Consider the following 15,349-nt stretch of genomic DNA (forward strand, 5'->3'; position numbering starts at 1 on the left):
GCCAAGGGTACTGTCTACGGTTGGGATCTTGCTAACTGAAGAAACGAAAGACAAGTCATGGCGCCATCTATCATCGGATCTCCTGCTGCGGAGAACACCGTCCCTATCAAGACAGACTCTGAACCACCCCGTTCTAGCCTCAAAGACCGAGTGAGATGAATCATCGACGAGGAAGGAGAAAATACCACTGCCACTGTATGTCACCAATCCTTCTTAATACCTTTGCATTAAAACTCAAGCAATGTTAGTATCCAGCCTACCTCCCAATTTGGGACTACGGCGAGAAATACCCTGCCCTTGAGCCGTTCAACCATGTCGACCACGGCAAAGATGCAGATCCATCCCTGAAAGACCTCCTATCGGAAGGATCCGAGATCCAAGAGCTGAAACCAACGATCGGCTCCGAAGTCACAGGGATTCAGTTGAGCAAACTCAGCTCCGCCGGAAAGGACCAACTCGCTCTTCTCGTTTCCCGACGCAAAGTCGTCGCCTTTAGGGACCAAGATCTTGCCAGCTTGCCAATAAATCAAGCACTCGATTTCGGAGGATATTTCGGCCGACATCATATTCATCCAACAAGTGGATCCCCAGAAGGGCATCCAGAGATCCATCTGGTTCACCGACACAATAACGACTGGGGACTGGACCAATTCCTCGCTGGGAAGAATAGCAGTGTATCCTGGCATTCTGATGTTACGTACGAGCAGCAGCCCCCCGGGACGACTTTCTTGTATATTCTCGAGGGTCCAGAAGTTGGCGGTGATACTGTTTTCGTGGACCAGGTTGAGGCTTATAACCGCCTTTCACCGGCGACCAAAGCAAGACTTCATGAATTGAAAGCTGTGAATTCTGGGTTTGAGCAGGCTGAATTCAGTCTGGGTCGTGGAGGTGTTGTGAGACGGGAGCCCGTGAAGAATGAACACCCCCTTGTTCGGACTCATCCCGTGACGGGTGAAAAGGCGCTTTTCGTGAATGCTGGCTGTAAGTTCATTTCCTGGATGCTAAATAACTGTGCTTACACAGTGGCAAGTCATCCGCAGTATTGTTGGCCTTAAGAAAGAAGAGAGCGATGCCCTTCTAGGTTTCTTGTTAGCACATGTTGGCCGGGGTATTGACTACCAGGCGCGCATTCGGTGGGCTCCCAACACTGTTATTGTTTGGGATGTAAGTTGGTTCCGCTATCACTTCATCTGCAATCACAGAAGCTAATACATGGATAGAACCGTGGCACTGCGCACTCTGCAATTGTTGACTGGGTCACTGGTGAGCGTCGCCACCTGGCACGTATCACACCGCAGACCGAGCGTCCTTATGAAACACCATACATCGCGGAAGCGGAGCAAGCAAAAGTTTGAAGACCAATTTTTAATTGGGCGTACATATAGGTGTAGCCACAAAAGAGCATGACTATTAATTGCTGAAACATCAAACACGAAGATTGGAAACCGATGAGCAAAGTGGCATAGTAAATACAGGGTAGCGCTCACTTACAGGGCCTTTTTGGCCTGAAACTGCCTAATCACATACTTTACCTTCCATTTAAGCAATTTAAAACTGATTTTCTGCGGGAAGGTACTCGATGGAAAATGAAGCTAAATTCTATACTTGTTTTTTGCTTAAATCAGACACGGAATTCAGTTATTCCTTGATCCTTCCTCATTCCAACGTTGAGATGTTAGATTTACCAATTGATTCTTCTACTGCTATGATATAAACCCGAGAGCAATCTTTTCTAGCCATATGCTACCTCTAATATGAGTGAGCATGCATTGCCGCGGTTGGCGTCTCCAAACGCCTCACTAATATTGCAACATCGACACCAAAACTGGCGCGACCATAGTTGGCAAATATAAATGGGTGAAAATGGCCTCATTCAAGCCAAAAAAATTGCAATTCAGGTGAGGATTCAATCAGATTACTTCTATTGCCTTATCAACGGTTCGGTGGCTTGAGCTATCACGATCGCATATGAATCCTATGAGGCCAATTGCCTTGAAACAATTCAGTTGGTTTCGGATGGGTATAATAAGGATGCCTCAGGTAATTTATAATGCTTGACATGTGGGTGTAAGTTGACCATTGCTTCCATTCCGTCGAAATATATAAATCGCAGCCGCAATTATCCGAGCAGCGATCAGACTTCGCAGAACAAATCGGAAGTCAATTCTATATTGAATTGTTAGCTCGTCATTCTGCTACAATTAGAGGATTTTAGCTTGCATACCTCTTGTTGGTCATTACTGGATTTTCGCGTACGTAAAGCTCTCTTTCTTCGCTTGTCATGGCATTGCATTGGGTGGCATTTTGTCTAGAATAAGTCAGAAGATACTTTCTTTATAGACCACCGGAGGCAATATAGGCTCACTGATTGCGCCAGACATAGTAGAACCTTGCCGCAATGAACAGGGTTATACCAGTGACAGCCAGTGCGATCAAAACTTTGTTTCCGTGTCTGTAGTATGGTGCATCTTTAGTTTGGTAGACCTGTTTATGGTTGTCAGCATCGGAAGGCAATCCACTCAAAATAATGATCGGAATCTGACATTAACGCCGACAATGCTGGAGACTTGCACGGTCATATTGTACAACGCAGAAGCTACGGTACGAGTCCGTACAGATTCGGCATTCCGCGCGGTCAAAGCCACTAGCACAGGGTGGATACTGGGTCCTCCAACCAGCTGAGTGAGGATAGCCCATCTGGGCCAGGGTATGCTTTTCTGAGGAAGCACTTCCAAGGCAATCAACAGAATCAGGTTCCATACACCCATCAATGCACCACATAGCAGGCGTTGATTTGTACGCTCGGCGAGCCAGGTAATAGCAATGATAGTAACGATACCAACGACGGCAGAGGGAATAACCAGCAAGTTAGTCTGGAAATTCGTGAATCCCTGCGACCGCAATTGCAACGTGAGGTAGTTGGTGGCGGGCCCAGCGGGAATCATCCAGATCAACCCGATAGTATAAAGGGGCCACATATGGAAATCCTTCAGCGATGCCCACATGAAATTCGGTGTAATTGCTTGCCGATTATGCATAGTACCCTTGCTAGGATCATCTCGGACAACTCGATTGACAATGATCTTTTTTCCATGTTCAGTGAACCATCCGTTCTTTCCGCGGAATCCTCCCTTGGTTTGCACAGGAGATGCTGACATCCAAAACACGGCGATAATTCCGATGACGCCGGTTATAAGGCCTTCGTATGCGAATAGGTATCGCCATGAGCCGCCACCATGAGAGTCGTTTACATGGAGGAAGCCGAAGGCTAAGAATGCGCCAATAATACCGGAAACGATGAGGGAGATCCAGAAGCAGGTCAACCGTTTGGGTAGCTCATTGGATTTGTAGAAGAAAGATAAGAAAAGGACTGTGTCAGGGATGCTGGAAGCAAAGGCCAGTTACGCATGTTCAAGTTGTTCGAAATGGAAACTCACAAGCCGCCTTCCAATAGTTCTAGCAGGGCTCGAAGACCCAGATATGAACTCCGCCCATGTAAAAATGCCTGACAGGCCGCAACTAAACTCCAAGAGATCATTTGAATTGGAATCTAGCGGTCGGGACCTAGTCTCTTTGAGATCAACTGAGAGGGCATCTCAGCAAACAAAAAGCATACCAGAAAGATAGTCTGACCCAAATTGTAATCGTTGCTTGTCATGCCCAGATCCTTGAGTAATGTACTCGACAAGGCCTGGCCAATATTTCCTCGATCAAGCTGTAGCGCGAAGAATGTTATGCAGGCAAAGGTGCAGCCACGAAGGTCAATCTGTTCAAACGTCTGAGTTTCTGTACCTGATCAGAATGAAACGGATGACTTAACTTTCTGACAATCTTCGTCTCTTCCTGTTCTGTCCATTCAAAATCGGGGTCCCAGCGATGAAGCCCCTCGTAACTGTCAATAGGCCTGAAGAGATGAGGACTATCGCTCGCCTCGAATGTTCTCTCTGCTTTGCTCGAATAGATCTGCTGTTGCTCCTTATCTGTATTATCCCCGATTCTAGCTCCTGGGGTCCCTGGGGAGACTTTTGGACTGGCAGATATCTGCACAGCCTTATAATCTTCAATTGCCATGTTGAAAGATTGCAGTAAGATGTAATATGTGTTTATACCTCGTAGAGGTTAGTTGATCTTGGTAAGCATATAGAAAGATCACAATAACTACAGTGCTTTTATATTTCTAAAGATAGCGCGAGGCCATGAAGAATCCAAACTGTCGCGCAATTCTGGTCAACAAAGACTCGTAGGAAGATGTTGTGCCTACAGGCATTAATGAGGCTATCGCCCGGGGTAGCCACGCTGAAATACGCCTCTTCGTAGCGTAAGGATAAGCGAGGGTAAATAAGTAGGATATTGGCGCTAGAGCTTATCGTATAGTCATGGCGACATCTGGGAATATTTAAAACAATCCTTATGTTTGCCCATATTGATTTCAGTCAAAACATAGGTTTGTGATGATCTCTAAAAGATCTATGTCGATCCCGAGATCTTTCGTTAGATCTCATAGATGTTTCAACCTAGACTTCAGAACTTAATGCCTTGTCAATGTGCCGTGACAGCAGGCAAGGTATTTCCTCAGAGCATTTTTACGTTTTTAGCTAGCTGAAGTGGGTCGCCGGCTTTCGAACTCACATCGCCGGCAATGAAAACACGCGATCGCCAAGTCCAGATCTTTTTTTTTTTTTTTTTTTACAAAGTATGGAGTACGGAGTACTCCTTGCTAAATCTCTGTAAAATCAAGGAAGTATTAGTGGAGCGTGTCGTTCATTAGTCTCTCAAGTTCACGGTGGATTTTCGCTCTTGTTCGGGTTTTGATCCTGTTGGGTTTGGAAACCCACATTGACCCAAATACCATACAAGGGATCACTTAAAAGAGGGCAATCAGGTTACATATCTACACGTGAAATCGATTGATAGTCTGGAATAGATGTATCTTGGATTGACATTCAATTAGAGTTCTTTTTCTTTTTCTTTTTCTTTTTTTCTTTTTTTCTTTTTTGACGAAAAGGGGTTCTTTTCCCCTTACATAGTCGATGAGAACAGACCACGTTATGATGCACTATTGTGGATCAGACACCCAACAATTCGTTAGTACGCGATGAGTACTCCACATTGGTTGTCGATAAGGTTATTCAGAATACATGGACGCGACAATCAAGAGTAATTTATATTCAAGGACTGGTGCTTGAGGATCGCTCAGCTATTTTCCACCCAGCTAGTCACTCTTCCTTGGCCCGCTCGAGCATTTCTCGTACCGCATTTCCAAGCTCACTGATGATAGGTTCTCCGCGTGGAATAGTGTGTCCCTTGCCAGTATCGAAGAAGTGAGCCGTATCGGGGTCGCAGAGGTTGTATAGCGAATCGGCACCGCAGCGGTAGGGGTCTAAACATGATAACACACAAGTCAGCTAACTTTCGAGAGCCGTTTGCCGATGGAAAGGAAGAAACATACCAGCTGCGCCAATGATGTGCATCGTTTGGATATCGATCATATCCTCTCGCTCATCAGCGAGGACGAACCCTTTCTCTTCGCCCATGGGGGGCATGCCCGCGAAGAACATAGCGCACTTCACCCGCCGAGGGCGACCGTGATCTTTCTCCATCCTTTGCTCGTGCAGCAGATACGCCCCTGCGACAGTGGCTCCTTCGCTGTATGCAAGAAGACCCTCGATATCAGGGTTCGCCTCAAGGTGCTTGTCGATTTGATCCATTAGATCTTTATGATTAGTCCAGACAAATTCGCAAGGAACCTTCGACCTAAGAAGCTCTTCTGCGGGAAGATCTGCGTTTTCGTGCGCGGTGCGGACTGAATCGTGCAGTTGTGCAGTTTCAATTCCGTCGTAGTCGAGCCAGCGGTAGTGTGGTGGAGGTCCAAAGAAACCCATGAGTTCTGAATTTATTAAATCGCTTCATTTCAACCACCGGGGGTATATCATACCTTCGGGTGCAGATGCGGGTATAGTCGCATTAATAAAGTCAAATGAAGCAGAGTTGTCGGCCTTCAAATTTTGTTGGAGTGGTGCTATTCACGAGTAAGTTTATTGTAGTCTTTTCACCAGCATTGCCATGATACCTAGCATCGTGTCCAATTTCTGCGACAGTCAGTATGATCCCTGGTGACCGCACTTGAGGCAAGATGGACACTTACATCGCTACTGCTCACTGAGCCGTGAAGACACAAGAAACGCATTTTGAAAGCTGAATACCGATTTGGTCGAAGAGTGAGATGGGAAGTAAGAGTCAACTGCGACAGAAAGCAATCCCAAAACTCCTATCTTCGAAACAGCTCACGATGATCCCTACCTCTTTAGATTGGTTGTTCCCGCGCTCTCATGGAACACGTATATGGAGCTGTACTCAGTTTACAGTCAACGAAATTATAGTATCCAATTGATTCGGCGAGTGCCCTAGGTCTCTCCACATTTGACGATCGGGACCCCTGAATACGAGTTTCCTAGTGTAGAAGGTTTTCAGCTATGATCCATAAACCCAACGTTCCACTTTATAGTGGAGATTCGAGTGAAGGCCATCAATTACACATTCTAGCGCTGCAGATCTCGAACCCGGTGATGAGCCGAGAGACTGCCGTGGAAAATTGAAATTAGGAATAGATCACTCGTTCCTCAACAGCCGATCCGACCCACCACCGACGTAATATAACATGAAAGGTATGATCTGCGCGATAACCCCCTTACTCCTCAGGTTCCGTCTTCTTGACCAATTCCCGAAGGGCGTTGCTCAATTCTCCGATCACTAACCCCGAGCGGGGGATGACATGCCCTTTGCCCATATCAAAATACTCGGCAGTGTCAGGATCACAGATATCGTAAAGGGCCTCGGAGCCGTATCGGAAGGGATCTGCATGGATGGATCAGCCCGATGTCAAAAATTTAGGAGAGCAATCATTTTTTACCATTTGCACCCACAACATGGAGGGTGGGAATGTCGATCATTTCGTCTCCCCCGTCGTCTGCCAGAATAAACCCGGCGTTTGGTTTCATGGCCGGCCAGCCGCCGACGAACATGGCGCATTTGATCTGGCGCTCTCGACCTTCCTCTTGCTGCCGGCGGGCTTCATCCAGAATGAAAGTGGAAGCTGCCATGGCACCTTCGCTGTATGCGATAATTCCACCGATTTGAGGGGTTTTCTCTAATGCGTCGTAGATGTATTTCATGAGCTCTGGGTGGTTCTTGCACGAGCCTTCTCCGAGTAGCTCTCTCATCGCATCTTCGTTGTTTGCATCTTCGCTGGGAGCTGCATTGCCGCGAATGCGCATAATCCAGGAATCTTCTGGTGCTTGGCCATCGTCAGCCCACCTGTAATGCGGTCCGACTCCGAAGTATTCCTCAAATCCTGTAGCATTGTTAGGCCTGAAACAAAGGTCTTTTCCCGGGCGATTATTCTCACCTGGCGGAGGGATGAAGGATAGGGGTCCGTTGATGTAGTGAAAAGTTGCGTCTTCGCCCAAGTCTTTCTGGAGTGGCGCTGCATATAAATTTCCCCATTAACAACCATAAGAACAGCCCTTCGGAGGTCAATTACCTAGCTGAATGGTGATATTCTGCAACTGTTAGCATGGCTTCAAGTTCATACTCGCGACTTTGCGCACTCACATCGGTGTTGCCAATGGCACCGTGAAGACATAGGAAATGCATGATTAAAAAGTGTCGTATGATCACAATGAGAGGATGAAATGAACAGAACCAAAGATTAAAAAGCCAACAAGTCCATGACAAACAACCAGGAACTCAAAAATAATTTAATAAACTGTTGGGGAGCTGTGCCGATCCCTGTTATCCCAGTCCCTTCGATCGACGTATATGATCCATAGGCTATTTTTCTAAGGCTATGCGATCGGCAGACCGCCACACTTGAGTTGCTCCACACATAATCAAATCAGATGCAGGAACAGAGACCCATAGATCAGGTCCCCAGTTTTCTTAACAAAGAAGCCACAAAGTCTAAGTATTGCTTTAACTTGATTGGATCTATCTATCCCGAAAATTGAAACAAGTGCATAGCTCCCCACTACGGAGGGGGTTGCCAACCTCCGTTGGCCTTGGAGCAACCCCTAATCTGGAGACTATGTACATGTACGAGGCAGAATTTGGACATCTTACCCATTGCGGTCTGTACTTGTATTGTTAGTTGTCAAATAGCCCCGTCTGTGATTTAAAATATGCCGATCGCTCTACCTTTCTTTCGCTAAGTGGGCCGTCTGCTCTGCTCTCTCTGAGAGGACAATTTACACGTGTGAACTGGTGTGTCCCTACTCTCAGTTGATCTTTTTCTTTTCTCCTTTTTGTCTTCTGTATTCTTTCCTCTCTTTGCATTCCATTCCCTCATTCCTTTTCTGCTGGGCTTCAGACTAGCACATAGCGGTCTTTAATACTTGCCCTTTCTCACTATACTATTCACTCCTTTTGAACATACGCAGAAAGATGTCTCCAGCTTTGGACACTACAGCAGGCTCCAATGGGTCACAGTCTCCAGTCGACTCCCCAGCCCTGGAGCCCATTGCGATTATTGGATACTCCTGCCGACTTCCCGGTCAGGTCTCTTCCCCAAGTGATCTTTGGGAACTATGCACGAGAGGGCGCAGCGGCTGGTGCCCCATCCCCAAGGACCGGTGGTCACCAGAAGCCTACCACCACCCGAACCCTTCGAAAGCAGGCACCTCCAACCAAAAAGGTGGCTACTTCGTTGAGGACGTTTCACGATTTGATGCTCCTTTCTTCAACGTCAGTGCCCAAGAGGCCATCGCCATGGACCCACAACACCGCTTCTTGCTAGAATGTTCATATGAAGCAATGGAGAGTGCCGGTATTCCCAGAGAATTCATGGCCGGACGCAGTGTTGGTGTTTTCATGGGAGGAAACTATGCCGACTACGAGTCCAATAACACACGCGATACTGAAACGACTCCTATGTTCCAAGCCACAGGATGTGCGGCTGGTCTGAAATCCAATCGAATTTCATACATGTTCGATTTTAGAGGCCCCAGTTTTACTGTTGACACGGCTTGTTCGTCTTCTCTCGTTGCCTTGCACTCTGCTGTGCAGAGTCTGAGGAGCGGAGAATCTACTGAGGCTCTTGTTGGTGGTTGCCATTTGCTTTTGAACCCTGAAAATTCCATTACCATGTCCATGCAGCAGTAGGTCTTCCTCAACCGCAATTTCGATCTGTCATTGACCTTTCTATTTCCACAGACTGCTTAGCGAGGAGGGACGAACATACGCTTTTGAAGAGAGAGGAAAATCTGGATTTGCTCGTGGTGAGGGCGCTGGTGTCATCATGCTTAAAACTCTCTCTGCTGCAATCCGCGATCGCGATCCCATCCGTTCTGTGGTCACTCATTCCGGTGTCAATCAAGATGGAAGAACTAAGGGAATTACTCTACCAAACGGCCAGGCCCAGGAGGATCTGATTGGCCGGGTGTACCAGGAAGCGGGCTTGAACCCAGTAGACTGTGGCTACGTTGAAGCCCACGGCACAGGTATGTCACGAAATCCCCAATGAATCTTCTAGAAAGCTCATTATGTCTAGGTACCGCGGCCGGTGACCCCATCGAAGCAACTGCTATTCATGCAGTACTTGGACAGGGTCGAAACGCCAGAAACCCGCTATACATGGGATCAGTCAAGACCAACGTTGGTCATTTAGAAGGTGAGATCCTTTTGCTTCCTCTTTGTTCATTGCTAATTGAATCTGTTTTCTTTAAAAGGTGCCAGCGGTATTGTTTCAGTTATCAAGTCAGCTATGATGCTCGATAGCGGACTTCTACTCCCTAATGCCGAATACAAGAAACCCAACCCCAAGATTCCCTTCGCTGAGTGGAACATGAAGGTTGTAAACTCGACGCGCCCGTGGCCCCGTGGCAAGAAATATATCAGTATTTCTAACTACGGTTTCGGCGGTACGAACGCACATGTTGTCTTGCAAAAGGCTCCTTCGCAGCCGACACCAGAAGAGACCATTAAGGAAAAAGATGGCAAGCGCCGCCTGATCGTCATTTCAGCAAATGACCGAGAGGCTCTTCGTCAGAGAAGCCGGGACTACGGTATCTATTTCGAACAACGTCCTGAAGTGTTCGAAAACACCCTGTTCAGCAACTTTGCCTACACAGTTGGAAGCAAGCTGTCTAACCTTCCTTTCCGTATCGCCCTGTCTGCCACATCCCTTAACGATGCAGGCATTCAGCTAGCGCAGATGAAGATCAGCCCAGCCCGTGTGGTCGGAGGTGACGGTCCTTCTGTTGCCTTTGTCTTCACTGGACAGGGAGCTCAGTGGGCTCAGATGGGTATGCCTCTGATGGATGAATACCCAGTTTTTGCCTCTGCCGTTGAGCGCGCCGACAAGTGCCTGTCCCAGGACTTGGGTGCCGACTTCTCCCTTCTCGAGGAGCTGCAGAAGGATGTGGAGACCTCCAGGATTAACACTCCTTATCTGAGTCAACCGGCCTGCACTGCTCTGCAGGTTGCCCTCGTTGATCTGCTTCGCTCCTGGGGTATCCGCCCAAGCTCAGTTGTTGGTCACAGCTCCGGTGAAATTGGTGCGGCATATGCTGCTGGAATTTTCGACTTGGAGGGTGCCATGACCCTGGCATACCGCCGTGGTCAAATGACCGAGTTGTTGAAGAGCACTTTCCCTGACCTCAAGGGTACCATGATGGCTGTTGGCTCCAGCGTGGAAGACATCAAGCCTATGCTAAAGACCCTCTCCACTGGATACGCTACTGTGGCCTGTGTCAACAGTCCTTCCAGTGTCACTATCTCTGGTGATGTTCCGGCCGTTGAGGAGCTGGGGGCTATCCTCGAGGAGAAGAAGATCTTCAACCGTAGGCTCATGATCGACGTGGCTTACCACTCTGATCATATGAAGAACGTCAGTGAGGCATACTTGAAGGCCATTGAGTCAGTGCAGCCCTCGGACACAGCCAGCGCTACCTTCTTCTCTTCTGTGACCGGTGAAATTGGCAAGGCAACGGATCTTGGCCCAAGCTACTGGGTGCAGAACTTGACATCGTCGGTGCTGTTCGCCAATGCCCTCAGCAAGATGTGTGGCGCTGAGAACAAGCCCAACCTACTCGTTGAAGTCGGACCTCATTCCGCTCTCAAGGGTCCGATTCTCGACACCCTGAAGACCCTCGGCACATCGGTTGCTACCAAGGTCGGCTATGCCCCAACTATTGTCCGGAAGGTCGACCCCTCCCAGTCTGTTCAAGAAACTGCCAGTGCCGTATACGTCCGTGGTGGAACACTGAATATCAACGAGATCAACTTCCCTCGCACTGGCACGGCATCTCGCACATTCCTCCGCGATCTGCCCCGGTACCCCTGGCAGCACGAGACTGAGTTCTGGCACAAGACCCGTATCACCGAGAAGCACAAGTTCCGTGATGGAGTACGAAACGACGTCTTGGGCGCCGAGGCGTTCTATTCCAACGACTTAGAACCTACATGGAGAAACATCGTTCGTCTCGACGATATCCCTTGGCTCCGTGATCACAAGATGCAGGGGATGAGCGTGTACCCCATTGCCGGTTATCTGGCTATGGCAATTGAAGCCGCTCGCAGACGCTCAGAGAAGTATGGCACTGTTGCTGCCAACTCACAGTTCGAGTTCCGCGAAGTGAGTGTTGGTGCCGCCCTCGTCTTGACCGACGACACAGACGCCGAGACTACCATCACCCTGAAGCCTTACACTGAGGGTACTCGTGGTAACTCTGACGCCTGGGACGAATTCCGGATCTGCTCTTGGAACAGCAAGCGTAACTGGACAGAGCACTGCACAGGTCTGGTCCGCACTCGCCCAAACAAGAAGACCCAGAAGCAGAACTCTGTCGTCAATTCGGTCGAGTTCGAGGAGAAGGTTTTCAGAAAGAGGATCACTGAGGTCAAGGGCGCTGCTACTTACAAGATCGATACCGATAATCTGTATAAAGTGCTCGCGGACGTCGGCGCTGGCTATGGAACTCCCTTCCAGGGTATTGAGAACTGCTTCTCTGACCCCCACCACTCGCGTGCCGACCTGTACGTTCGTGACACCAAGTCAATGATGCCCAAGGAGTTCGAGGCTCCCCTGACCATTCACCCTACCTTCTTGGATGCTTTGCTGCACCTTACGTGGCCCATTCTTGGAAAGGGTCGTATGGAGCTTCACACGCTTTACATGCCAACTATGATCAAGAATCTTGTTATCAATGGAAACCTCTCATCCACCCCCGGTGACCACTACCGTGCCTGGTGTATCGGAGGTTCCGACTTGGTCAAGCCTGAACCCACCAAGTTCGACCTGTGGGTGACATCTACGAACTCTAGTGAGGTCTTGATCAACTTGGAGGGCCTGACCATGACCCCCATTAACGACGCTGGAAGTGGTGACAATGGTATCAGCGACCTTTGCTACAAGCTCGAATGGAAGTCCTTGGCTGAGATCGAGAGTGCCGCTGCCGAGGAGGCTGAGGTCAAGGAAACCAATGGCAATGCCAATGGACACTCCAATGGACATACCAACGGCCACACTAACGGCCACACTAATGGTCACACCAACGGCGTCAATGGGCACCACGAGGAGTCCAAGGACGAGCTCCTGATTGCCCAATTCGGCAAGTCTGAAGTTGCTGCCGAGCGCTTGAATGAGGCTATCTCCAGAGAAGCCATTCGCTGGTCGACTTCCATCTCGTCGCTGAGTGAGATTGACGCCAGCCAGAAGCGCGAACATGTTATCATCCTGCACACTGCGGCCAAGACCCTGCGTGACCTCACAGAGTCAGACTTTGCCAACATTCAGAAGACTCTTCTCAACTCCACCAACGTCATTTGGATCTACCGCAACGACACTCCTGATTCTCAGATGATCGTTGGGCTCACTCGCAGCTTGCGCTCCGAGACCATGGCCAAGGTTGCCACTATTGGCCTCAGTGCCGAGGACTTGAAGAAGCCCGCTGGCCCTGTCCTGGCTGCCATGAAGGCCTTGTGGCCCGCTGACAAATCCATCCAGCCCTGCAAGGACTTCGAGTTCAAGACCGAGAATGGCGAACTCTTCGTTCCCCGTGTCACGAATGACACTGCTCTCAACTCTTTCGTGCACAATGAGACCAGCTCCGAGCCCATGCTATCTTCCCAACCCTTCGCCCAGCCCGGTCGCCGTTTCCACCTTGAGATTGGCAGCTACGGTGCCCTGGATACTCTGTACTTTGCCGACGACCAAGTTGTGCCCCTGGCTGACGATGAAATCGAAATCGAAGTTAAGGCCACCGGTCTGAACTTCAAGGATATCGTTGTCACCATGGGACAACTTGCCCAACCTTACATCGGTATTGAGTGCAGTGGTGTTGTCTCTTCCATTGGTAAGAAGGTCACCAACTTGAAGGTTGGCGAGCGAGTCATGGCTTTGCCCCTGGGTGGTTACTCTACATTCGCACGCTGCAAGGGAACCAGTGCCACTGTCATTCCTGAGAACATCTCACTCGAGGTCGCTGCCACTGTGCCCGTTGTTTTCTGTACCGCGTATTATGCCCTCTACGAGCTTGGTCGCCTAAAGAACAACACCGGAGAGAAGGTCTTGATCCACGCCGCCGCCGGTGGTGTCGGTCAGGCCGCGATCATGCTGGCCCAGATGGCCGAGGCTGATATCTATGTGACTGTTGGAAGCGCCGAGAAGAAGGAGTTCCTCATCACGCAGTACGGTCTCCGCGAGGACCACATCTTCTACAGTCGTGATGCTTCCTTCGGTCGCAGCATTCGCGAGGTTACCGGAGGTGTTGATATCGTTCTAAACTCCCTCGCAGGTGACTTGCTTCGTGAGACCTGGGAGTGCCTTGCGCCCTTTGGAAGGTTCATTGAAATTGGCAAGGCGGATATCACCAAGAACACCCGTTTGGACATGCAGCCTTTCGAGTACAATGTCTCCTTCCACTCTGTCGATCTCACGAAGATCGCCGCCTACAAGCCTCGGTTAATGAAGCAGTTATTGGACAACGTTTCTTCCTTGATGGCCCATGGCTTCATCCACTCCATCTTCCCTCTCTCGTCTTATCCTATCTCCGAGATTGAGAACGCTTTCCGTGCCTTGCAGACCGGAAAGTCGATGGGTAAGATCGTGGTCATCCCTCAAGAAGGCGATCAGGTCAAAGCAGTCGTCGCCAAGACCGGCTCTAACATACTCAAGGCTGACGCCACCTACATTCTCATTGGAGGTACTGGTGGTCTGGGCCGAAGCATGGCCAAGTGGATGTCGCAGAAGGGTGCCCGCAACATCGTTCTCGTATCACGAAGTGCTGCAATCAATGCGCAAGTGCAAGCCCTGATAGATGAATTGGCCCCTAGCGGCACCAACATCACCGTCAAGGCCTGCGACGTCAGCACCCGTAAGTCAGTCGACGCTATGCTGAGGGACATGTCGGATCTGCCACCAATTCGCGGTGTCGTCCACGGTGCAATGGTTCTTCGGGATATGCTCTTCGAGAACATGGACCTCGAAGACTTCGAGGCTGTCACTGCCAGCAAGGTCGACGGTGCCTGGAACCTCCATGACGCCCTGACCAAGTCTCCTCTCGACTTCTTCGTGGCGCTCTCCTCCGTTTCCGGTGTCGTCGGTAACCGAGGACAAGCCGCCTACGCAGCCGCCAACGTCTTCCTCGACGGTTTCATGGAGTGGCGCCGTAGCCAGGGTCTCCCTGGAATTACCATCGACCTTACTGCCGTGCGCGACGTCGGTTATCTCGCCGAGGTCGACACTAAGCGCCAGCAAGAGGTTCTCAAGAACATCGGTACAGACGGTATGACCGAGGCAGAAGTGCTGGCGCTTCTTGCCGCAGCCGTGACGGGCGATCTGACCGAATCGTGCGGCGGACAAGCCATTACCGGCTTAGAGTCCAACACCCACGATCACTTCTGGGAGCAAGACGCCAAGTTCAGTCTTCTGGCCACAGCCAACAAGACTCAGGCAGGTGGAGACTCGAACGAGATCGCTCTACCGCTCCACGTGCAGTTTGCCAACCTTGAATCCAAAGAGGACAAGCTGCAGGTTTGTTACAAGGCTTTGGCAGCCAAGCTCGCCCAAGTACTTGTGCTTTCTCTCGAAGATATCGAGCCCACTATCTCGGTTTCCTCGCTCGGGTTGGACTCTTTGGTTGCCATTGAGATCCGTAACTGGATTGCCCGTGAGGCCAATGCCAATGTGCAGGTTTTGGAGCTCTTGTCGACTGGTTCGCTGATGGCACTTGCTGATGTCATCGTGACCAAGTCGCAGAAATAATTTCAGATTGTACAGATTGAATGATGTGAAGGATTACGGCTTTTTGTGATATGCTTTATAGATTGTACAGTCCATTGATGGCGTTTACTG

The 15,349-nt window shown here is 49.7% G+C and overlaps 5 protein-coding genes across 5 annotated transcripts; 2 read left to right on the forward strand and 3 right to left on the reverse strand.

Moving 5' to 3' along the window:
* Nucleotides 1–57: 57 nt before the first annotated feature.
* N7508_005757 (TauD/TfdA dioxygenase family protein) lies at nucleotides 58–1,355 on the forward strand (the record flags this gene model as incomplete). The annotated part of the gene is made up of 4 exons (XM_058463823.1): nucleotides 58–150; nucleotides 249–981; nucleotides 1,031–1,164; nucleotides 1,221–1,355. The coding sequence occupies 4 exons, from the start codon at nucleotides 58–60 to the stop codon at nucleotides 1,353–1,355; spliced, it is 1,095 nt and encodes a 364-aa protein (XP_058320301.1).
* A 690-nt stretch (nucleotides 1,356–2,045) lies between these two features.
* Nucleotides 2,046–4,071, reverse strand: N7508_005758 (uncharacterized protein; the record flags this gene model as incomplete). The annotated part of the gene is made up of 7 exons (XM_058463824.1): nucleotides 2,046–2,166; nucleotides 2,225–2,308; nucleotides 2,366–2,484; nucleotides 2,544–3,384; nucleotides 3,438–3,550; nucleotides 3,617–3,766; nucleotides 3,829–4,071. The coding sequence occupies 7 exons, from the start codon at nucleotides 4,069–4,071 to the stop codon at nucleotides 2,046–2,048; spliced, it is 1,671 nt and encodes a 556-aa protein (XP_058320302.1).
* A 1,145-nt stretch (nucleotides 4,072–5,216) lies between these two features.
* On the reverse strand, nucleotides 5,217–6,187 carry N7508_005759 (uncharacterized protein; the record flags this gene model as incomplete). Its single annotated transcript, XM_058463825.1, has 5 exons — nucleotides 5,217–5,380; nucleotides 5,450–5,887; nucleotides 5,936–6,019; nucleotides 6,071–6,089; nucleotides 6,146–6,187. 5 exons carry the CDS (start codon nucleotides 6,185–6,187, stop codon nucleotides 5,217–5,219), a joined length of 747 nt encoding a protein of 248 aa, XP_058320303.1.
* Nucleotides 6,188–6,688: 501 nt separating this feature from the next.
* On the reverse strand, nucleotides 6,689–7,653 carry N7508_005760 (uncharacterized protein; the record flags this gene model as incomplete). Its single annotated transcript, XM_058463826.1, has 5 exons — nucleotides 6,689–6,855; nucleotides 6,911–7,351; nucleotides 7,406–7,483; nucleotides 7,541–7,559; nucleotides 7,612–7,653. The coding sequence occupies 5 exons, from the start codon at nucleotides 7,651–7,653 to the stop codon at nucleotides 6,689–6,691; spliced, it is 747 nt and encodes a 248-aa protein (XP_058320304.1).
* Nucleotides 7,654–8,439: 786 nt separating this feature from the next.
* Nucleotides 8,440–15,259, forward strand: N7508_005761 (type I polyketide synthase; the record flags this gene model as incomplete). The annotated part of the gene is made up of 4 exons (XM_058463827.1): nucleotides 8,440–9,152; nucleotides 9,208–9,494; nucleotides 9,545–9,664; nucleotides 9,723–15,259. The coding sequence occupies 4 exons, from the start codon at nucleotides 8,440–8,442 to the stop codon at nucleotides 15,257–15,259; spliced, it is 6,657 nt and encodes a 2,218-aa protein (XP_058320305.1).
* Nucleotides 15,260–15,349: the final 90 nt, after the last annotated feature.

The sequence above is a fragment of the Penicillium antarcticum genome (assembly GCF_028974205.1).
Source record: "Penicillium antarcticum strain IBT 31339 chromosome Unknown utg000005l_segment0_segment0, whole genome shotgun sequence".
Classification (NCBI taxonomy): domain Eukaryota; kingdom Fungi; phylum Ascomycota; class Eurotiomycetes; order Eurotiales; family Aspergillaceae; genus Penicillium; species Penicillium antarcticum.